Raw genomic sequence first — 23,749 nt, forward strand, 5'->3', positions numbered from 1 at the left:
CCGAGGGCTGGCTGACTCCTCTCCCCGTGGCCAAGAACCAGTGCCCACTGTCAGAATCTTAACCTCAGGGCAGGACCCTTCGGACTTCGGAGCGACGGAGCCCGTGGATAACCAGTGCTGGTGGGACATTTATCAGGGTGGCGGTTATCTTTTGCGCTTATCTTTAGCTCCCTATCTCTAGCACTGAGCTCATCAGGGGTGCAGAGACCAGAGATTAATGGGACTGCAAGCTGGCAGCAGATAAGACCCTGGTGCCACCCTCTCACCTCGGCCTGGAGGCGGGGAAGGAACACGGATAGGAACACTTACCAAACCGGCAGGTGCTGACATTCTGAATGCCGGACTCGAGGCACGGGCAGAAGCCCTCATTGGGTGGGTAGACGGAGCCGTTGGCAAACAGAGTTTTGGGGGCCGTGAAGCGATAGATGGGGATGCCTTCAAACACCCCTGAATTCTGGTAGGTGAGCTTCATGGACCTGCAGGGAGGGGGGGGCAGGGTGAGGACTATTCCCTTAGTTCTCTGCTTAGCAGGAGAAGCAGGAGATCAAGGTCATTCTTGGCTACACAGCAAGTTCAAGGCCAGCCTGGGTGATATGAGACCCCGTCTCAAAAGAATCCAAAAAACAAAACAAAGCAAAAACAAAAAAACATTTGGGGCCAAGTTGTTGCACCTATACTGCCCAACTGGTAAATTTTCCCCTTGCTCTCCAAACAATAAAGAAAGCCAGCCAGCATGTGCACGGTGTTCTGCTACACTCTGTGTGGTCAGGCACCTGAGATAGTTTGAAGTTTACAGAGTTCCTGTCCATTTACAATGAAATGCCATTCTCTCTCTCTCTCTCTCTCTCTCTCTCTCTCTCTCTCTCTCTCTCTCACATGGTTTTTCAAGGCAGGGTTTCTCTGTGTGGCCCTGGCTGTCCTGGAACTCGTCTGTAGACCAGGCTGGCCTTGAACTCACAGAGATCCGCCTGCCTCTGCCTCCCGAGTGCTGGGATTAAAGGCGTGCACCACTGCCGGCTGGCGATGTGCTGTCTTGATAGGGACTTGGGCACAGAGGACTGTGGGAACCAGGGCTTTGGGCAATGGTCTCCTGTGAATGCTGAGGAACTCACCATGGCCCCTGCCGTCACTGCCCGCAGTGAGATGCCATCCCTGGCTTCCCTCACCCATCCTGTCTCACTCCACCTGCTAAGGGCCTCGTAGGTGCTGTTCAAACATACCCCCTTCCCACCCCAGGACCTTTGGATCCCACTTCTCCCTCAGCCTGGAATACATACACCAGACGTCAGCTCTCTAGGTCTTCCTTGCTTACCCTCAATCCTCTCTACCCATTCACCGCACGGTCTAACCTCAATCACACTTCCGATTGGAAACAAGGACTGGGTGACCCACTCTGTCCATGGCCAGCACCACACACACACACACACACACACACACACACACACACACACACACAAATAAATAAATGGGCTGGAGAGACGGTTCAATGGTAAAGAACACTTACTGCTCTTCTAGAAGACGTAGGTTCAATTCCCAGCACCCACTTTTTTGGGCAGCTCACAACCACCTATAACACAAGCTCCAGGCGATCTGACGCCCTCTTCTGGCCCCCACAAGCACCTGCACACATGATGCCCACACAGATACACCTAACTAAAAAATCGTAATACATTTTCTAAAATAACCAAGTTCTGCTTTTGAAAGTACCCCATGGGCCATAGGCACCAAGGCACAGACTTTGCCCACCCCATCATGGCTCTGTTCACACCTGGCACAGGGCATCGTTGTCTGTGTTAGCTAGAGAGGCAGAGGGCTCAAAGGTCAGCCCAGTGAGTCCCCAGGCCAAGGTCACCTCCAGCGTGGCCAGAATGGAACATTGGCTAGCGCACAACTTAGGAATGGACTCAGAGGCCCACCATGTCTTCCCAGGCCACAGTCGGGACCCTGGGATGGTGGAGCCCAAGCTACAAGACCCCAGCATGCCTCTGAGGCAGGGGAGTTGGAGATCGGTAGACTGAGAGGGAACTGTGCCCAGCAGTTAAAGGTCCAGATTCCAGGAGACCCCAGCCTTCCGGCTCCACTTCACAGCTCCCCTGAGACCTTGACCTTTTCCTCCCATCACCTCTCAACAGCACCATCATGACTGAGTCCCCAGCAACCACCCACTCACAGCCCTTCTGGGATCTGCAGAAGCCTATGGCACTCAGGAAACTGTCAAGGCAGTCAGGCAACATGTTTGCACTCTTGGACGCCAGCTGGGGGCGCTGTTGAGGGAGGTGGAAGACCCTTCAAGGTGCAAATCCTCATGCAACCGAAATCCAAAATAAATCCTTCCTCCCCGCAAGCCACCTCTGACAAGAAAAACACCTGAGCCAAAGGACACCAAGGGCCAGGCACTTGGAGTGCACACGCCAGGAGCTACCTGAGTGGACCCTAAATCATCTTAGAGGCAGATTCTCCTGTTTAGGAGTAGGGAGTGCCCACGCAAGCGTTACCTGCAGGCCTCAGGGCTGAAGAATTCCAGCGAGGACTCGGGTGTCATGAATGGGGCCCACATCTGCCCAGAAGTCCCGTTGATCATGTTGCACTGTTCCGAATGCCAATAGTTGATCTGTGGGAGGACAGGACAAGATGCAGCCTCGAGGGACAGCCAAGGCCTGCACCTCATATATGCTCCGGTGCAGACATCATCATATCCAACCCCTGGCACAGAACAGGCTGTGTAGACAGAGGATGCAGCCCAGCTTCCTGCTCCCCACAGTGAGGCCTGAACACACAGCATTGTCGGGGACTCAGTTAAGTCATCTGCACAATGGGCGCATTGCCCGCATCTTCCTGTGCCCTCTCCCAGCAGAAGTCAACATACACACCAAGGAACAAGGAAACAAGGAAAGCTGGGACATGCCAGCAGAGCTGTTAGGGTGACAACAGGAGACAACAGAGCCCATCAGAGTGCCTGCCTCTAGTCAGGGAGACTAGGACTCAGAACCAATACTCAAGCCAGTCATGGTGGTGCACACCCTAGATCCCAGCACTTAGGAGGCAGAGGCAGGTGGATCTCTTGTGAGTTCAAGGCCAGCCTGGTCTACATAGTGAGTTCCAGGCTAGCTAGGGCTACACGGTGAGACCCTGTCTGAGAAACAAAAAAGTAAACCATGCACTTTCCATGCATGGGAGAGATCATTCAATCAGGCTTCTTATATTAGAAAGGAGCTGGTTAGCTGGGCGGTGGTGGCACACGCCTTTAGTCCCAGCACTCGGGAGGCAGAGCCAGGTGGATTGTTGTGAGTTGGAGGCCAATCTGGTCTACAGAGCGAGTTCCAGGCCAGCCTGGGCTACAAAGTAAGTTCCAGGATAGCCAGGGCTACACAGGGAAAACTCTGTCTCGAAAAACAAAAACAAACAAAAATTAAGAAGGAAAAGGGTTGCTGCGACAGTGAGATGGTTCAGCAGGTAATGCCTGCCTAGAATCCCCCAGTGAGGGGCTGGGGTGTGGCTCAGTGGTAGAGCACCTGCCTAGAATCCCCAGTGAGGGGCTGGGGTGTGGCTCAGTGTTAGAGCACCTGCCTAGAATCCCCCAGTGAGGGGCTGGGGTGTGGCTCAGTGTTAGAGCACCTGCCTAGAATCCCCCAGTGAGGGGCTGGGGTATGGCTCAATGGTAGAGCATCTGCCTAGAATCCCCCAGTGAGGGGCTGGGGTGTGGCTCAGTGGTAGAGCACCTGCCTAGAATCCCCCAGTGAGGGGCTGGGGTGTGGCTCAGTGGTAGAGCCCCTGCCTAGAATCCCCCAGTGAGGGGCTGGGGTATGGCTCAATGGTAGAGCACCTGCCTAGAATCCCCCAGTGAGGGGCTGGGGTATGGCTCAATGGTAGAGCATCTGCCTAGAATCCCCCAGTGAGGGCCTGGGTGTGTGGCTCAATGGGAGAGCCCCTGCCTAGAATCCCCCAGTGAAGGGCTGGAAGTCGTGGCTCAGTGGTAGCACCCGCACCTAGAATCCCCCAGTGAGGGCCTAAGGGCATGGCTCAATGGTAGAGCCCCTGTAGAGGATGCACAGGGGCTGGGCTCCATCTTCAGCCACTGACAAACATAACAATACAAAAACACAATATACGCAAAGATGTCCTGAACAGAAGAGCCAGCTGCAAAACAGCCACACAGGATTTGTGTGTATTCAAAGAAGGAAGGAAAACACATTTCTCTGGATACACAGAGGCGTGGTGGTTGGTCAACGGCCAGGAAGCTGGGTCCCGCAAACAGTGCTGGGGGTTTCCGGGTGGGCACGGACAAGGTGCTGGGCCTCCATTGTCTTATCTTTATGGGAATGTCTTCCTGTCTGCCTTGTAAACGAAAACTCAGGAACAGAAGAGTGAGGAGTTCCCAGCAGAAGCACTCAAGGGACAGTTCCTGGACCTGGGAGGTCCTCAGGTGACCCCGACGCCCTCTCCAGAGCACTTACCATCCCTTAAGGCTTGTCCCCAATCTAGTCCCTGCTTCCGGGGGTGGGGACTGTCTCCCCTCCTGCTCACCTTGCTGAGCCCGTTCCATTTGTCCACCAGGTGGATCCTGCTGAAGTTCTGGACGCCCGTGAACACAGTGAAGAGCCCAGAGTCTGTGTTGTTCATCTGCAGACAAGGCAGGGAACAGTGCCCTTAGCCCTAGGTTGGGGGCACGAGACCTGGACACAGGCACAAGCCCACCTGTCCTTCAGCTGTGGACAGGTCCCCTCACTGCCGTACTGACTCAGTGATGAGGACAGGACCCAGGGCCTTGCACATGCTGCTGGGCAAGTGCTTGTCCACTGAATCATCCATTACCCCCAGCCCTCTCTTTTTTTTAAACTTCACATTTTGAGACAGGGTCTCACTAAGTTGTCCAGGCTGGTTTTGAACCTGCCATCCTCCTGCCTCATATTCCCACGTACAGAGATGACAAGCCTACTCCATCAGGCCCAGCAGCCAATAAAGAAAAAAAAAGGCATTTAAGTGGGGAGTGGTGGCGCACACCTTTAATCCCAGCACTCGGGAGGCAGAGGCAGGCGGATCTCTGAGTTCAAGGCCAGCCTGGTCTACATAGTGAGTTCTAGGATTGCCAGAGCTACATAAAGAGACCTTGTCTCAAAACAAACAAACAAAAAGAAAGAGAGAAAGAGAGAGAGAGAGAGAGAGAGAGAGAGAGAGAAAGCATTTAATACAAATTCTCCAGGGAAAGAGTGTCATGGAAGGGTCTAGAAGCTCAACGGAAGGGCCAGCAATGGTAGAATGGATCAGAGGTCACAGAAGTAATAGCTGTCAATCTCAGATCAGCTAAGCAGAAAGGCTGGGGAGCAGAGCTTGATGGAGTGTGCTCTGCTCCTGTCTCCTTGCCTGTCTCCTCAGGAGCCCCACTCAGGCCCCCCAACCTCAGCTGTAAGGAAGAGAGAGGGATAGGGGTCTGGGTGGGTGGGTGGGTGGGTGGGTGGGAGGTGGGAAGGGCAGGCGCAGGAACAGGGCTTTACCAAGGGCTCCTGACTGTAAAAGCACTACCATTTGGGCATTCAACATCTTGTTACATGTTCACCCCACAGGATCCTCACCTGGTCACTGGGAGATGCGGTGCCTTATCCATGGTCTGCTCTCCACAAGACTGTATGTATTTCTATTTTATGTGTATGAGTTTTTTTGCCTACATGTTTTATCTGTGCACTACATGCATATAGAGCCAAAGAAAGCCAGAAGAGGGCATCAGATCCCCTGGAATTGGAGCTACAGACGGTTGTGAGCCACCATGTGGGTGTCGGGAATTGAACTAGGGTCTTTTTGAAGAGCAACCAGTCCTTTTAACCGCTGAGCAGTAAATTTCATCTAAGCTCAGTACAACAGGTCCTGGAGGTGTGGGTGACTGGGTCATGCCACTGACCCTCACGGCAAGCCTACCTCATCATCAGATTTCCCTCGAAGAAAGCTGAGCTGGAGCAGGGGTCAGAGATCAGATCTTAGCTCAGGTTACTTAAGGTCAAGATTGAGAATAAGCAGGCACCTCTGAGTCACACTGATGGGACATCTGAGGTATGCTTCTCGAGAACCCAGTCCTCCACCTCCTCCAGCAAAGCCTCCAATTTTCTAAGCTAACCCCCAGTCACACACCCCTTAAACTGGATCAAGCCACCCCTGAACGCAACACTGGTGTTTTCTGTTATATGAGCTGATAATTTCCCGACTTTGCTTAAGCCGGTTTGCGTTAGGGGCTTCCCCCCAACAGCTGGCTTTCACAACTGTTTGTGTGGACGGAAGACACTTACCTCAACAAACAGGCCGAACTTGCCCTTGATGGGGAACATGTCTGGGAAATATTTGTTGATCAAATTCACGAAGGGATCATCATAGCCCCACAGGATCTCACCGACGGTCCGGTTCATAAAGGCACGCTGGCCCAGGGTGGCTAGCCCCAAGGTCATCATCAGCTTCAGGCCTGCAGGCTTGTTCTCCATCATTACTGAGCCACCCTGCAAAGCCAAGGACATGGGGCTAGGGAGATGGATGTGTCTCCCTCCCGCTACCTTCAACCAGGTATCAGGCAAGGAGTTCAGGCCCTCAGTGTGGACCCTTCTCTGGTCCTTGTTGCCAGGGCAATATGTACTTGAGAACATGCAAAGGGTTCAGACTAAGTGAACTCCAAGGCAGTCACAAAGCTCAGGCCTGGCATTCAGAAGCCATCCTCAGCCACTATAACTGTAGAGACACACCTGAGGCCTGGCAGGAGATACTCTGTAGAGCTGGGGCATGCACCCTCAGAACAGTCGAGGCTGTAGCCAAGGATAGGAACAGGCCTGCCAGAGAAGAGGGCCAGCAAAGATCCCGTGCTCTGTTTATAACCAGGATGCGGACCCCACTCTATTATAACAGGAGCCCAGGAACGGAACACATTGAGAAAGTCTCCCCAACCTCCTGCAGCCCCCTCTTCTAGGTTTTTGTAACACAATGTCTCAAGATGTAGTCCAGGCTGATGCAGAACTCAGCATCCTCCTGCCTCAGTCTCTTCATGGGGATTCCACCCCACTTCTCATGTCTCCTCCCCACATGGGAGTCCAGGACATCTGCTCCCTGGGTCAAAGTGACCTGAGTGCAGTTGAGTTTTACAGTTTTTTTTTTTTTTTTTTTTTTTTTTTGGTGTTTCGAGACAGGGTTTCTCTGTGTAGCTTTGCGCCTCTCCTGGAACTCGCTTTGGAGACCAGGCTGGCCTCGAACTCACAGAGATCCACCTGCCTCTGCCTCTGCCTCCCGAGTGCTGGGATTAAGGGCATGCGCTACCACTGCCCGGCAGTTTTTTTTTTCCTTTTTTTTCTTTTTTTTTAAATTTATTTATTTATTTTATGTATATGAATGTTCTATCTGCATGTACAATTTTATGCCAGAAGAGGGTATCAGTTCCCACTACAGGTGGTTGTGAGCCACCACGTGGTTGCTGGGAATTGAACTCAGGACCTCTGGAAGAACAGGCAGTGCCCTTAACCTCTGAGCCATCTCTCCAGCCCGAGTTTTACAGTTTTTGTGTTGGCTTTCCTCTGCAGCATGCATCTGGGTCCAAGGTTTTTCCAAAGGCTGCTCAACCAAAAATCACCTCTGCCTCCTGGGCGATGCATGGCTGAACTTTCCATGAAGTGTATTGTGCTGCCCCCTGCCCCGCCCCCTTACAGGTCTCCTTCAATATCAGTAATCAACACAGGGTTCTTACTATGTTTGTTGGGGGGTGGGGTTGCCATAGCACATGTATGGAGGTCAAAGGACAACTTGTGGGAGTCATGTGGGTCCTGGAGAGGATTCAACTCAGGTCATGAGGGTTACTGGCAGGCATCTTTTACCCACTGACCCAGCCTGCTGGCCCAACACGGATTGTTGTTGTGTTTTCATATCTAAAAAAGGAGTCATGTGCCAGATGTGGTGGCGCACACGTTTAATCCCAGCACTTAAGGCAGAGACAGGCGGATCTCTGTGAGCTCAAAGCCAGCCTGGTCTACAGAGTGAGTTGCAGGACAGCCAGGGCTACACAGTGAGACTCTGTCTCAAGAGAATGATAATGATAATAAACAAACAAACAAATAAATAAAAACAAAAATTCTCCCTCCAGCCCCATCGGTCTTTGGGGACGTCAATGACAATAGACCTGGGGTTGGCAGGCAGGGAAGCTGAGGGGCAAAGCCAGCCAGCACCTAACTGGTGTTTCTGACAATTTCCTATGGCCAGAGGTGGGGATGGGGAATCAAAAGAATCTTCCAAAAAGTATGAAAATCAGACCATGGGCTCCGACCCTGGCCTGGTGAGGCTGGCCCAATTGGTGCCTGGGTCTTCGTCCATGGGGGAGGGGGGGTCCTCCTGGCCCCTCTGTGTAAATGTCCTTCCTGATTTCACTCTTGCCTTCTCCCCAAGACAGCTGGGACTGCTCTGAGTTGACTGGGTCCCAGCATGCACCGAGGCCGTGACCCAGCAACTCCCAACACCGTACTCGATAAATAAATGCCTGCTCTTTCTGACTCCCACTTCCCAGATCAGGTGACCCTGCCACACTGGTCCCCGGTGGCGCTGACCTTCAGGCTTCATCAGGGACCACGATGGAGGTCCCAGAGTCTCAGGTGGGAAGTAAGGCAATGAGAAGGATGGGGTGGTCACTACGGATACAGTGGGGAGAAAGCGGGGTAGGCATGGGGTAGACACGGGGCCACAGCCTTACCAGGACCAGAATGTTAGGCAGTACAATGTAGTCACTCTCCGAGCCCCGGGACCTGTCGGGCTGGAAATGGAGGCTGCGATGCTCCACAAAGGACACTGTGTCATTGTCGTGGAAGGTGATGTTGGCCTTGTGTCTGAATTCCCTGTGGAGAGACACTGGATCAGCTGGGTGTGTGAGGCCATGAGGAGGCTCCCATCAGCTCCCAGCACACCCTGGGAGCCATTGATACCCAACAGTACCAAGGCCAAGCTTGCCTCCTCTTGTCTACATACCCCAGCATCCACCCGTGCGTGGCAAGACATTGCCGCCACCAACGATCCCTTCTCTGCTCTCCCTCACCCACCACAAGGTTCTCTGAACCCCTCTGGAAAGCACAACAAGTCCCCACATCCCTCTTTCACTTGACAAGCAGCACCCAGCACCAAGCTGATATCCACCCAGCCAGCATTTACTGAGAGTTTACTACAGGCCACACGCTAAACTAAGAGGCTCAAACTAACCATCTCACCTGGTCCTTGAACCCCGCCACGGTAGGTTTCTCCATGTCACAGATGGGGAAACAGTCCTACAGAAGTAAAGCCCCTTGCCCAAGGGTAGAAGACCAGGCAGCCACTCTTAAGAGTCCCTAGTTTCAACCATGAGAGGCCAGGATTGGGACATGTGCCACGGAATGCAAAAACCTCTGGGGCCTCAGTTTTTGCATCTGTAGGGTGGGACAATGATACTCCCACCTCAGCAGGTGGCTGCACCCACAGGAAACCAAGGACAGAGTTGCTGGCGGGTGAGCCCCAGGCCCTGCAGTACCATAAGCTGGCTTCCTCACTGTTCCCCAATGCCACCATTTTCCTGCCTCAGGACTTTTGCACTGCTCATCCCATTGTTCCAGGGCCACATGTTCCCCTCCAACCTTGAAGTCACAAGTCTCTTCACACAGGCCCACACAGGCCACGTCAACTAAGACACAAGCCCCCTCCATGCTCTCTGTCCCCTCCCGGCTTGTGGCCCACTCCTTAGGTGCCATGCTAACTGGCTTCATTTCCGCACCACTGTCTTAACTTTTCTGACTCCATAGCAGCCATTTCGCCCCTTTTGTGCCCTCCGTGCCCCGCCCCCCCCACCCCCCCACCCCCAATTAACACACATACATGCGCATGTTAGCACTCAGCCCGGCCCCACAGCATCACTCCATAAAGAAATGGTCAGCCATGATGGCCTCCCTCTTCTGTGCCTGGTCCACCTCCGGAGCAATCTCCAAGGCTCAACACAGCAAACCCTCCTCCCCACCACAGCCCCACCACACCCCTCCTGGTCTCACCTGTAGACATAGGGTCCACGCTCCCGCACTACCGGCTTCTCACCCTTTAGGACCTCGTTGGGGTTGACCACCTCGAAGAAGTAGACGGACAGGTAGAATGGGACCGGGATCTCCTTCCACATCCCAAAGGACAGGCTGCTGGGGTCTATTCGGACATTCTGCAGGGAGACAGAGAGAGGAGCATAAGGAGGGGCTTGCTTCCCCGCTACGGTTCACAACAGCTGCCCGAGACTGGCCTGTGTGCCAAGGGCTCCAAAGGCCAGTCAGGAAAGGTCGTTATGGTGATCTGAAAGAGAATGGCCCCTACGGGCTTATATGTTTGCACACTTAGTCCCCAGTTGGTGAAGTGTTTGGAAGGATTAGGAGGTGTGGCCTTGTTGGAGGAGGTGTGGCCTTGTTGGAGTAGGTGTGGCCTTGTTGGAAGGGGTATGTTGCTAGGGGTGGACGTTGAGCTTTCAAAAGCTCACTCCAAAGCTGAGTGGTGGTGGCGCTCCTCTTTAATCCCAGCACTCTGGAGGAAGAGGCAGGTGGATCTCTGTGAGTTCGAGGCCAGCCTGGTCTACAGAGTGAGTTCCAGGACAGCTAGGGTACACAGAGAATCCCTGTCTCAAAAAACAAAACAAAACAAACAAAGAAGCCCACTCCAGGCCCAGGGTAGTTCTCTCTCTGCCTGTGGATCAGGATGTAAGGTCTCGGCTACTCCTCAAACACCATGCCCACGGTACTTGCTGCCATGCTCCCCGCCATGAGGATAATGGATTAGGCCTCTGAAAACTGTGAACAAGCCCCCAGTTATATATTTTCTTTTATAAGAGTTGTCTCGGTCATGGTATCTCTTCCCAGCGAAACAGAACGCGGGCTAAGACAGTGCTCCTCAGGGAATGCGCTCCTAGGACGGGAGCCCTGCACCAAAGTGGTTGTGACTTGATGATGTTTGCACTTCCATTCATCCAGTCACCCATTCATGAAGCTATTCATTCATTTTTTTCATTTACATTCATTCATTTTTTTTTCATTTATTTTCGTTCATTCATCATTTCGCTTTTTCATTTTCATTCATCATTTCACTTGTTCCTTTACTAATCCTTTTGTTCCTTTATTCACTCATTAATTCCTTCCTTCCTTCATTCATTCACCAAGCATGTTGTCAGCAGCTAACCTTGAGAGGTCAGGTCCCAGGAGTGGCAGAGAGCAGTGGGAATGAGACAGACTGTCTGTTCCCAGCCTTGTGGGGCTTTTACTGAACCAGGGAAACATGGGCTCTGTGCTTTCAAGGGGAAGGAAGCCAGTGTCGTAAGACATGTTCTTTTCGTTTTGTTTTGTTTTCCAGAGACAGGGTTTCTCTGTGTAGCCTTGGCTGTCCCGGAGCTCACTCTGTAGACCAGGCTGGCCTTGAACTCACAAAGATCGGCCTGCCTCTGCCTCTACCACCTGGCGTGGCTTGGATTCTTCACAGTCACCAGCTTCGAGGGACAAAACACACACACACACACACACACACACACACACACACACACACACACACACACACACACAACAAGCAGGGCTGGGGCGTGGCTCAGTGCTTGCCTAGCACACAGGCAGCCGTGGGTTCGGTCCCTAGCCATACAAAGTAGACATGGTGGTACAGGGTTGTCATCCCAGCACCTGGGATGCTGAAGCAGGAAGATGGTAACTATGAGGTCCAGCCTCAGATACGTGATGAATGAGACTCTGTCCCATGCACTCGGGAGGCAGAGGCAGGCGGATCTCTGTGAGTTTGAGGCCAGTCTGGCCTACAGAGCGAGATCCAGGGCAGGCACCAAAACTACACAGGGAAACCCTGTCTCGAAAACAAAAACAAAACCAAACCCACCAATTTTCTCAAAGGCTAGAAGGAAGAGGTGGGCTATTCCCTGACTTCTGACCTCTGCTTTCCATAAGAGCTAAGAGTGCCCACCCCCAGCTCACCAGAGACAGCAATGTCCAAAGGCCACCTCTGACTGTCTTTGAACTAGGCCTTCCAGGACAAGGACTACCATCCCGCTGTCCCCAAACAGCCAGAAACAACAGGTAGAGACCCCAGAGGAGGTGGCAGGCCAGAGCTGGCAGGTCAGGGTGGACTCCAAGGCAGGCAGACGCTGGGTCACACTCTCCCAGGCCTAGCTTACCTCTCCGGGCCTGGGTTTGTTCTTGAATACTACAAGGTCCCCGTCACTGAAGCCACGGCTGGGTCTAGCCTGTCCTCCACGGGACTCAAGGAAAGTAAATCGTCAGCTGAGTGTGAATCCCCACCCAGGAGAAGCCACGTCCTTCCTACAGTTGTGGCCACCAGTGGCCGCCATTGAACCACAGCCTGAATTTCTGGCACACACAGAGAGGCATGTCAGGACCTTGGCGGTGGCAGCCGAAGTGTCCCTGGGTGCCCCGTGCTAGGCTTTGCCCTCTGTACTGCATTTTCCATTTCTGGCCAGCCCCACAGCCCTTTGAGGCAGCGACTGTCATAGTCCCTTTTTTTTCCTGGTGACACAGGAGGTCTTGCCGTGGACCAAACACAGCGTCCACCTCAAGGGCCACCGGAAGGTTTAGGTAAGAGTTGACAGGGAACAGTGACTGGGATCAGGCAGGCCTCTGGCGTCACACTGTCTCCTAGTGAAAAGTGACCCTTCCCATTGTAACTACAGAATCATCTTTTAAATTTTTTTCCAGTCAAAGAGACCAGAGACACCAGGACCAGCTGACTAGATAACAGTCATGAAGCTCAAGGCGGAACATAGTTGATTCGGTCACTCTATCCATCCCCCTTCCCAAGGCCGAAGATCATAGCCCTGGGACACAGAGTGGGAGGAAGCCAAGGTGAGTCCCCTCAGGACCATGCTGCTTCCAAGGAACCGTCAGCCCAGCCCAACAGGTAGAACGGCACCCAGGAGAGCACATTTGGGCTGCGTATTAAACACTACATTGAGGGATGGAGAGATGGGTCAGTGGGGGAGATGAGGGGTCAATGCTTTTTGGGTGAGCATGATCAGAGGTCAATCCCTAGAACCCACGAAGGAAAGCTAGGCATAGTGGCACAAGCTTCTAATCTTATCACTGGGAAGGCAGAGACAGGTGAACCCCTGGGACTCATTGGCTTGCCAGCCTACTCACCAAGTACCAGGCAAATGAGAAACTCTGTTTCCAAACACAAGACACAGACATAGACACAGACAGATAGACAAGCGCGCGCGCACACACACACACACACACACACACACACACACACACACACACACACACACACACACGGGATAATACTTCTCCTAGAGGTAAATAAGAAGCCTGACGTCAGGCATGGGGACCCACACCTTTAATCCCAGCACTCTGGAGGCAGAAGCAGGTGAATCTCTTTGAGTTCCAGGCCCTCCAGGGGTACATAGCGAGATCCTGTCTCAAAAAGAAACTAAATGGGGTTGGAGAGATGGCTCAGTGGTTAAGAGCACTGGCTGCTCTTCCAGAGGACCTGAGTTCAATTCCCAGCATCCACACGGCAGCTCACAACTGTCTGTAACTCCAGGATCGATCCAACACCCTCACACAGACACACAGGCAGGCAAAACACATATGCACATAAAACAAAAATAAATAAATTTTAAAAAAGACAGGCCCATGGATACATTAGTGGCATGAATATTATAGGGGTAATCAACCACTTACTAACTGGATGTAAAACTTGCTCCACAGGGCAAAAAAACATCCCTGGTACTATGAATCTGGCCAAGAAATGATGGCTGAGAGCTGACAGGCTCCGAGGGTAAATGTACTATTATTTTGCTACATGGACATAGTATAAACCGGCCCCCATACTATGTGTATATGGGCCACAGTGATCAGATTCAGTGGGATATTTAAGAAAGAAAGAAAGAAAAAAAAAGATAGAAAGCTGGATGTGGTGGTGCAGGCCTTTACTCCCAGCACTCAGGAAGCAGAGGCAGGAGGATCTCTTTGAGTTTGAGACGAACCAGAGCTACAAAGTGAGACCCTGTCTCAAAGGACAAGAAAAAAAAAACCATAAACACATAAAGTTAAGAGGGACCTGTAGAAGATTCTTCCGGGAGGAGTAGCAAGTCCATACCATTGAAATACATTGTATGAATGCTGTAATTCTCAAAGAATAAAGAAATGACACTATATTTAAAATAAAAGAAAGTGTAGATGAGGGTTGAAGATGTAGCTCAGTGGAAGGGAGCTTGCCTAGCATGTACAAGTCCCTGGGTTCAATCCCTATCACCGTAACAAAATAAACAAAATGTGAAAAACTTAGAAAAAAAAAAAAGATGTAGCTGTCTGTTGGGGTGCACGATTGTTACCTCAGCATCAGGCGGCCAAGGTAGAAAGTTGGCAGCCTGACTGAGGCCAGCCACCGTCCGTCTCACAATAGCAAGAAAACAAAACAAAGGCAAAAACCAGGCTGTGTGCCAGGAAAAGATCCCAGGAGGGAGTTCCAGCCAAGGCTGGCCCGCTTTGAGAGCGTGCCGGGCTCCGGGTCCACCCTTAACAGGGGTGTTTCTAAAACGAGGCTCTAGGAAACATCTGGAGAGCCGCTGGGAGAGCACCAACCTGCCTCTGGCACCACGGGACAAGCCCCACGGGTGCTCGTGCCTCTGTGTGTGACCCGGTGGATTAGGTCAGTTCCATTCCCAGCACTCCAGTAGCAGAGACAGGAGGACCAGGAGTTGAAGGTCATCCTCAGCTACATAGTGAGTTCAAGGCCAGCCTGGGCTACATAGAAGCCTGTCTCAGAAAGAAAACAGGAAAGGAAGGATGCAGTGTAGTATCTCGGGGGAGCAGAGAGAAGGCAGAAGCAAAGCATATAGGCTGTGTGAGTCCTACTGTGCAAAGCTCCGGAACAGACAAGGCCGGCATGTCTCAATAAACATTTCTATTTTTTTTTTAATCACTGCAGTTACTTATTTGAGTATACAGGTATGTGTGTGGGTTTGCACACGCCAGGGCACATGTGTGGAGGTCAGAGGACAACTTCTAGAGAGGTTGGTTCTCTCCTTCCACCGTGTGGGCCCCAGGGATCGAACTCAGCCCACCAGGCTTGGCAGCAAGTGCCTTCGCCCACTGGAGCCACCTCGCTGGCCCCTAAATGATATGCCCAAACGGAAAGTCACCCGTCATTTTAAAAAGATAAACTGTACAGTCACATAGGATGTCATTTCCCAGCAACTGTGCAAAAAATAGGAAGCTCGAGCCAAAGAAGTGAGGGCAGAGGTGAGGCATACAGCCTGGGGAGAGAGCAGGCAGCCATGTCCATGTCTGGAGTTGATCGGATCTGTGTAATGCCCAGTGGCCCCGTGGAGTCCCTGGTTGGCACAGCACCCAGAACACCAGCTTCCAAATGCCGGCACGTCCCCCGGGGCAACCTCCCCCGGCAAAATGGCCTCCATCCCAACCGCAGTATTTCTGACTCTGTACTGCTCCCCGTTCCTCTAGGGCGGGTTTTGGGATTCTTTGTATGTGATGAGGTCTCCTGTAGCCCAGGCTGGCCTTGAACCCTCTATATAGTTGAGGAAGACCTTGAACTCCGGATCTTTTCTTGCATCCATCTCTTCAGTGCTGGGATTGCAGGGATCCCAGGGTGTCATTGCACCAGGCTCTTAAGGGTTTAGACTTTTATTTGTTTGTTTGTTTGCTTTTAACTTGTGGGGGCCAGCTAGAGAGTGGTTAAGAGTATTTCAGTTCCTAGCACTCACATCAGGCAGCTCATAAAACTGTAACTCCAGCTTCTAGGAGATCCAACACCCTCTTCTGGCATCTGCACACACCACACCACACACACACACACACACACACACCCCTCTTAACCTCTGAGCCATTTCTCTGGCACCCCCCACCCACCCCCACACACACCACATTTGAAATACCAGTCGCCCACATACCCCGGAGATGTCACAACCCATATCAGAAAGATCACATCTCACAGTTTGAAAACTCTGCCCTAGAGGAATTCTCAAGGTGCAAGAGCCCGGCAGAACCTCGGAGAGTGCCCACAGGCTCTCACCTCGAACAGACTGGCTCCCTTCCCCTCCCAGAGGGCTCTTCAGGAAAGCTGGCATTCCCCACAGATCCTGCTTGGCTCTTTTGGTCACAGGGAACTAGCCAAAAATCTCAAAAGCATGGGGTGATGGGCGGCTCCCGAGGAGAGCAGGTGGTTGGGGTTGCAGGAGGCTGAAGTGTGCAGTGCCCTTGAGCCTAGTGATGAATGTGGGGTGCATAATGCCTGCGATGGTGTAGCCTTTCCCTTATCTGCCGCTTGCGGTCCAACATCTTTCAAAAAAAAAATTTTTTTTTTTTTAACTTTGGAATGCTTTGGCTGACAAGATGACTCAGCAGGTAAAGGCACTCACCCCGAAGCCTGAGGACCGGAGTTAGGTCCCTGGGACTCATGTTAGGGCAGAACAGAACCTACGCCAGCAAACTGTCCTCTGACTTCTGCACGTGCTCTGGCATTTGCATGCCATGCCCACTGGCCCCCACCAAAACGATTCTTTAAAAAATGGATAAAATTTTACCATGACATTGGCCCATGAGCCTCTTCCTCTGTCTGGCCCCGTTGGCATCTCTAACGCCATGACCTACCATCATTCTCCCCATCATCGTTCCATCGGCTCTGCCTCGGATGTTCACACACTCTCTCCCAGACCCTTGCTTGGCTGTCCTCTTCAATATGCTTGCCAAGGAAGCCTTATGAGCAAGGCCCCGTGGGACACTGTGTCTGTGCTCAGGAAGGCCCACACAGGTCACCCTGAGCCCCGAGCCCCCTCACCCACTCTTGTTTTTTTCCAAGGCGCTCCTTATTTTCCCATTTGCCTGTGCATTGTGCTTTTGTCTCCCTGCCAGGCCATAAATCCCACCGATGATGCTCACGCTGCAGCCTTGAACTTCCAGGCAGCGCCAGGCACCTGGCAAGACCTCAGAAGACTTTGAGGAAGGAGCCAAAGCTAATCCTGGAACACCATAATCCGCCAGTCTGGGAAACGAACCCCCGAGAGGAGCCGGCATCCTGTGGGCACCTTTGACATAGTATGAGCTTGAGAACATGTATATTGATGGCTCCCTCGTAAATCACTTGCTTCGAAAGTATAAGGGCAAGCTGGGCGGTGGTGGCGCACGCCTTTAATCCCGGCACTCAGGAGGCAAAGGCAGGCAGATCTCTGTGAGTTCGAAGCCAGCCTGGTCTATAGAGCGAGATCCAGGACAGGCACCAAAACTACACAGAGAAACCCTGTCTTGAAAAATCAAAAAAAAAAAAAAAAAAAGTATAAGGGCCTGAGTTTGCCCCCCCACCCCCAGCTCCCACATACAAAGCCAGGTGTGGTGGTGCATTGCTTGTAATCCCAGAACTGGGGAAATGGAGACAGCAGGATGCCCGGGGTGAAACCCAGATCCTAGAGAGAGACCCTGCCTCGTAAAAACAAAGTGAGGGACTAGAGAGATGGTTCAGTGGTTAAGAGCATTGGCTGCTCTTCCTGAGGACCCGAGTTCGAATCCCAGCACCCACATGATGGCTCACAACCATCTGTATCTCCACTTCCAGGGGATCTGATGCCATAGTCTGGTCTCTGCAGTCACCAGGTATATGCACACGGTGCACAGACAGACAGACATGTGGGTAAAACATCTATATGTGTAAAATAAAAATAGATCCTTAAAAAAAAAATAAGGTGTAGCCAGGTGGTGGTGGCGCACGCCTTTAATCCCAGCACTCGGGAGGCAGAGCCAGGCGGATCTCTGTGAGTTCGAGGCCAGCCTGGTCTACAGAGTGAGTTCCAGGAAAAGGCGCAAAGCTACACAGAGAAACCCTGTCTCGAAAAAAAAAAAAAAGGTGACTGAGAAACAACACCTCAGGTTGACCTCTGACCTCTACACACACACATGCAACACCAATAATGGCATTTGGGGATGCCAGGACAGAACCCTCACACGGGTCCTCACACAGACTAGGCATACACTGTGCCACTAAGCTGTGCCTCTAGCCTAAGAGAAGAATATTTCTGAGCCCACCCATGGCTCGGGCGCTTCAGGTCCAGGATGTATGATAGGTAAAATGTCCCATCTTCGTTCTCAACCATTTGTCTATTTTTCAATTAAGTGATTCTCAAAAATTAAAAAAAAAAAAAAATAGATACTTTTGGCTCCCACAGCTTGACCCCCCCCCCCAGCTGGTCCCCAGCCTTGGGCAGGACCAAGTGAAAGGATACTTGACTTCCACACAAGAGGTTTGCAGCAAGCCTCCTGCCTGGACTGAGTGCTGGCCAGAGACAGTGATCACAGTCCTGAGGGCTGGGGACCCAGACAGTCTTGGAGGGGAAGCGGGGGGGAGTGTTCCATGATGACCACAGTGCCCATGTGGGGAGCCTTGCCAAGCCCTGTCCCAAACACCAACCCCCTGGGCCAGCAGTAGCTGAAGCACACGGCTGAGGCTCGCACTTGACACCCGAATTCCAGCGAGCAATGACCTCACTGGCCCATCAGATCCTTACCTTAAAAACACCTGCAAAGACCTTATCCTCATGCTTAGGATCATGGATGGAGATTTGGACTCTAACATGAAGCCACATGAGATGGGATAGGACCCTCAGGAGGCACGGCCTCATCAGGAAAGGATTTGGGGGTTCAGATTCTCTTTGGCTTCTGGATTTCCCCTGTGACCTCTCTGCCCGCAGACGTTTCCAGCAGTGCGCAGTAGCAATGAAGTGGCCTCATCAGAGGTAGGTGATACCAGCGTCAAGCCTGGATCCTTCGTCATAGTAACAACAGTAGAACAATACAGAGGGACTGCCTCCTCTATCGGTAGCCATGAGCTGCCTCAACCCTACTCGGCAAGCCTTGGGGGCCCCCAAAATGCACTCCAAGTGCCTGGAGAGACAGGAAAATCGGAGTAACCTCCATGCCCTGCACAATGCAGGACTGGGTGTTCCAATCATTTGTTTGTACCCCCAAATACACACTAGTTATGTGCCGAGTGCCCCGCACTGACCCGGGTGCCAGGGTACAACAGAGAATAAGCCGGCTTGCCTTTCAGAGTAGAACTGGGTGGGATGGCTGGGCACCAGATAAACAAATGCTTTGGGGTCACGCCTTTAATCCCAGCACTCAGGAGGCAGAGGCAGGTGGATCTGTGTGAGTTCGAGGCCAGCCTGGGCTATGAAGTGAGTTCCAGGATAGCCAGGGCTACACAGAGAAACCCTGTCTCAATCAACAAACAAACAAACAAAAATACTTTGAGCCGGAAGTGGGCTCTGGGCCACTCAAACCGAAGAGAACACAGTGGGCCTGGGGTGAGAGGGCGCTCTGACTGTAGCCAGGGTAATTCCCAACTGAAGGTCGGCCTGCAGGAGCCAAACACACCCAGATGTCGGAGACAAAAACAGACGGAGATGATCAAGGCCCCCACCTGAGGTGCTAGAGACCTGAGGAACCCTCTGTGTGGGTAACATGACACTCAGGCACATTCCACCTCGCTGACTCTCTGACTGTATATCACAGGCACAGCACCGGGCTCGGAAGCCTCTGCCCCCAGGGAGGTCACAGAGATGGAATCTCACCCAGGCTCTCTCTCCACATAGGACCGCACAGGATCAGCAGGGCACTGTCCCCAGCCTCTCCAGGGACTTCCCAGCGGCTCAGCTGAGGTACTGCGGTGTCCACGGAGCAATCATTAATCTGACCTAGGAAATTGCAAAACCTGGTCCTTCCCTTAGGAAACACGTTTCGGGCTCAAAAACACAGTTCTGACCAGGCAGGGGTGGCACACACGTTTAATCCCAGCACTCGGGAGGCAGAGGCAGGCAGATCTCTGAGTTCGAGGCCAGCCTGGACTACAGAGCGAGATCCAGGACAGGCACCAAAACTACAGAGAAACCCTGTCTCGAAAAACAAAACAAAAGAAAAGAAAAAAATCCCTGGCAATGACCAGCGGGGTCTTGTGTAGTCTCTCCCCTGAGTTATTCCAACCTTGCCTCTCTGTACCACCTACGTCGCTCACTCTCCACGTGCCCCTAGGGTGCTCCTAAGCTCATAGCCCGTTGCACTAACCCTCCCACGATTGCGACATGTGCCATCTCTCATCTTTTTCCATCTCCTTCCAGAGCCTCTGCCGAGCCCCCAGAACACAAGAGGCTGTGCGCGCTGGGCCTGAACCATAGCAGTGAAGAAAATGGACGGGACGCATCTTTGTAAAAACAGCCCCTCCCCCTCAGACCCCTCCCCTACCAAAAGTTCCTGTGGCTTCAGGGACAAGTCCCCCCCGCCCCGGCCCCAACATGCACCCAGGAATTCAGTCCTGATGGAGAGAGCTACAGCAGCCGCCCTGGAACACGAGGCAGCTTTGAGACAGACAGCCACACACAAGGGATGGCCGTGCATAAAGATTGGTGACCTACGACGTCATAAAGCTATCCCACCAACTCGGGAAATGTCCCCTCAATTCATAAAGAGCTCCAGGCCATATACCAGCATGGCTAAAATGAGAAAGACTGACAGTCACAGATGTTGGCAAGGATGTGGGGGGCAACCAGACTGTGTATGCGATGCTGGTGGGAGCGTGGGCTGTTGGTGCCATGGCTCTGCCTAATGAAGCTGAGTACCTGTGCACTGTGGTGTGGCGGTCCGCTAAGTCATCCTGGGGCAATGTTGGCACCCGCCCACAGGCTGTCCATAAATGTTTTCAAGAGTTTTGCTATGGTAGCTTAATACACAAGAGTGATACCAACGTGCCCACAGTCACATGCTAGAAAGTTCCCTAGACGTCAAAGGGTGTGGCTGCTGAGTCCCTCGGGCTACGAGAGAACTGTGGTTTCTGCTCCTGTGACACACAGGGACAGGCAGACACATCTTTAGGGACAGAGGTGCGAAGGTGACCTCAAGATACAAGCCTCCTGACCCCTCTTTAACCCCAGTTTGACAGGCCAGGGAACCTGTCCAGGTATAAAAATCAGAGCCCCGGGGAAAAAGGATCTGCTGGCTCCATCAGAGGGTCCCTAGTGGGTCCCTTGACGCCTCTCCAGGGTAGCTTCAGGACCTACGGTCCTGTCAAAAGCATCCTCACTGCCAGTGGGTTTCTCTGGGACAAGAGCAGTGGGAGCCTCAGGAAGCCCCCAGGTTGGGCCAGGACTGGACACAGACACATGGGTACCTGTGTGTATATCAACCACTGAGCCACACTCCCTCTGCTCCCAAAGGTAGCCCGCAGTAAGGGCCACCCAGATAAAGTCCCACAGAAGAGAACCCCCACAGTACTGAACACAGAGCAGACTCGTATACCGAACATGTCTGCCCCACGGGCAGCTGTCAGTGGGTGAGGCCTCATGGGAAGCCTGTGAGGCCGGCTTTTGCTCTGGGGCCGATTACTGTTTAACAAGCTTCTACTGAGCAGTGATTTCCCCAGACTTGATAGCAACTCCAGTTCTCAAGTCGAAAGGGCCAGGCGTTAACACCAGAGCACTTGTGTGGTATGTGCACAGGGCCCTGGCTTCGTGTGTGTGTGTATGTGTGTGTGTGTGTGTGTGTGTGTGTGTGTGTGTGTGTGTGTGTGTGTGTGTGTATCAATATATATGTACAATATATACACACACACAAACATCTCATCCCAAAATGGGCACAGCCCGAAGACACCCTAACCCCACAGCTCACATGGCACCTGTACCCACTGACACTCCCACTTATCCCCGACCCAAAACAACACAGGCTGAGAACACTCATTCATTCATTCATTCGTTCATCCATCTATTCAATCGATTTCATTCTCTCCAACCTGCCCAAGCACCTCCAAGTCCCCAAACTGGTACCTAGCACTAGGACGCAAGGTTAACCAGACTGGATTCTGCCCTCAGGGAAATGGTTGTGATTGGACAAGAGGACTCTGCTAACCTGTGTGACTCAGGGACCCGAGAGGAAGCACTCAGAGCATCACGACGCACCTGCTGACATGCGGTGGCGGCACCAGCACCCTTGAAGGGCGCATCACACAGCGCAGCATCATTGGGAAGCAGCCATTAAAACCTGTCGCCTGCTCCCACCCACCTGCAACCTCCTCGCTCAATCCCAGGTGCCGCTCGGAAAGATGAGAACATCAGCAAAAGCCTTAGTGATGCTTCCAGAAGCTTCTATCACAGCCCTGAGCTGGAGCCCACCGAACAGGGACCTGTTTGCTCAGGACACGACCCAGCAACAAGAAGCAACCAGCCATGACTCGGTATGCATCTCACCGGCCTCAGGCTGAGCTGCACGAAGCCACTGCAGAGCAGGGCCAGGGGTCCCACTGTGAAAGCACAGAGACAAGTCAAGGCAGAGCCCGGCTCGGTTTAGGTCGATCAAGCTAATCCACGCAGCCGGAAGCTAGTGGAGGGCTGGGTGTGGTAATTTATATCTGTAATCCCTGCACTCAGTAGGGTAAGGCAAAAGGATTGCCATGACTTTCACAACAGCCAGAGCCAGAGCCTGTCTCCCGGAGGGGGAGAGAGAGAGAGAGATAGAGAGAGACAGAGACACAGAGACAGAGAGAGAGAGAGAGAGAGAGAGAGAGAGAGAGAGAGAGAGAGACAGAGTCAGAGCCAGAGCCAGAGTCTGTCTCCCGGAGGGGGAGAGAGAGAGAGATAGAGAGAGACAGAGACACAGAGACAGAGCCAGAGAGAGAGACAGAGCCAGAGACAGAGACACAGCCTGTCTCCCGGAGTGAGAGAGAGAGAGAGACAGAGACAGAGACACAGAGACAGAGACAGAGACAGAGCCTGTCTCCCGGAGGGAGTGAGAGAGAGAGACAGAGACAGAGAGACAGAGAGAGAGAGGAACAGAGACAGACAGAGAGACAGAGAGACAGAGAGAGAAAGTGAGAGGACTGGTTACCTTCCAGGTGCCCCAAGGGGTTCTGGGAGCTCCTGTTTCTTGATCCTGGGGCCAAAGTGTCAGGCTAGTGACAAGGGCTATCATTTATCAAGGGCCACGCCAGGTGGCGAATGGGCATCTTTTCTTGTAGTTTTTCTGACGTGTTATGCAACCCAGGCTAGCCTGGACCTCAGTGTGCAGCTCAGGCTGGCCTCACACCCGTCATCTTCCTGTCTCTGCTTCCCGACCACCATGTGCTGGATACGCATTTGACACACACAGCAGGCTGTGTTGTTACCCACCCAGGGCTCTCTGCCTCCTAGCCCCCCACTAGAGATCCATGTGGCTCACCTGTCGGGTAGAGAGCCCTACCTCTCAGGGAAGGCAGCCTTGCCTCTAGACTGGGTGAGGGGCCTGTGGGAGACTAGAGAATTCTCGCAGTGGCAGCTAAGGACTTGAACATTTAGAAACGCGTGAGAGTTCTCGATTGAGCTACCGCCACATGAGGCCTTACGAGGCCGTGGGGGTAGGTCTGGGCCAGGGTTTCCATCCTCAGCTCTCTCCAGCCTGGTCCCCAGACTATTGTATGGTCCCCTCATGGTCCGTTCCAATGTCAGTGCGTGCAGTGGCTTGGGGCACGAAGCTGTCCCAAGGAAGACACCCACTCACTCACAAACACTCCTAACGAGGACAATACCACAAGGGCCTCCAGCTCTGCGCTGGCTGAGGTTCAAAAATGCAGCCAGAAGCCGGCCAAACCTCAGAGGAAGGGGCAGAGGCTGCGGCATCAGCTATGGCTCCGGGCCACACTTTCAGGGAACTGAGATTTTTCTAAGACATTCATCAAGCTGGAACACAGCCACCATGGACACTGGGCCCTC

At 52.7% G+C, this 23,749-nt stretch overlaps 1 protein-coding gene across 2 annotated transcripts in view; it reads right to left on the minus strand.

The window, feature by feature from the left end:
* Scarb1 (scavenger receptor class B member 1) overlaps positions 1–23,749 on the minus strand; it is a 68,550-nt gene that overhangs the window by 18,467 nt on the left and 26,334 nt on the right. For both annotated transcript variants that reach the window (XM_052755479.1, XM_052755478.1), the window contains exons 2-7: positions 10,017–10,174; positions 8,702–8,843; positions 6,276–6,479; positions 4,525–4,620; positions 2,496–2,611; positions 310–476 (exon numbers count right to left, since the gene is read on the minus strand). In XM_052755479.1, the coding sequence (XP_052611439.1) occupies positions 310–476; positions 2,496–2,611; positions 4,525–4,620; positions 6,276–6,479; positions 8,702–8,843; positions 10,017–10,174 (883 nt within the window). The remainder of the gene's footprint in view (positions 1–309; positions 477–2,495; positions 2,612–4,524; positions 4,621–6,275; positions 6,480–8,701; positions 8,844–10,016; positions 10,175–23,749) is intronic.

Source organism: Peromyscus californicus, unplaced genomic scaffold (genome assembly GCF_007827085.1).
Source record: "Peromyscus californicus insignis strain IS unplaced genomic scaffold, ASM782708v3 Scaffold_2__1_contigs__length_46816999, whole genome shotgun sequence".
Classification (NCBI taxonomy): Eukaryota; Metazoa; Chordata; class Mammalia; order Rodentia; family Cricetidae; genus Peromyscus; species Peromyscus californicus.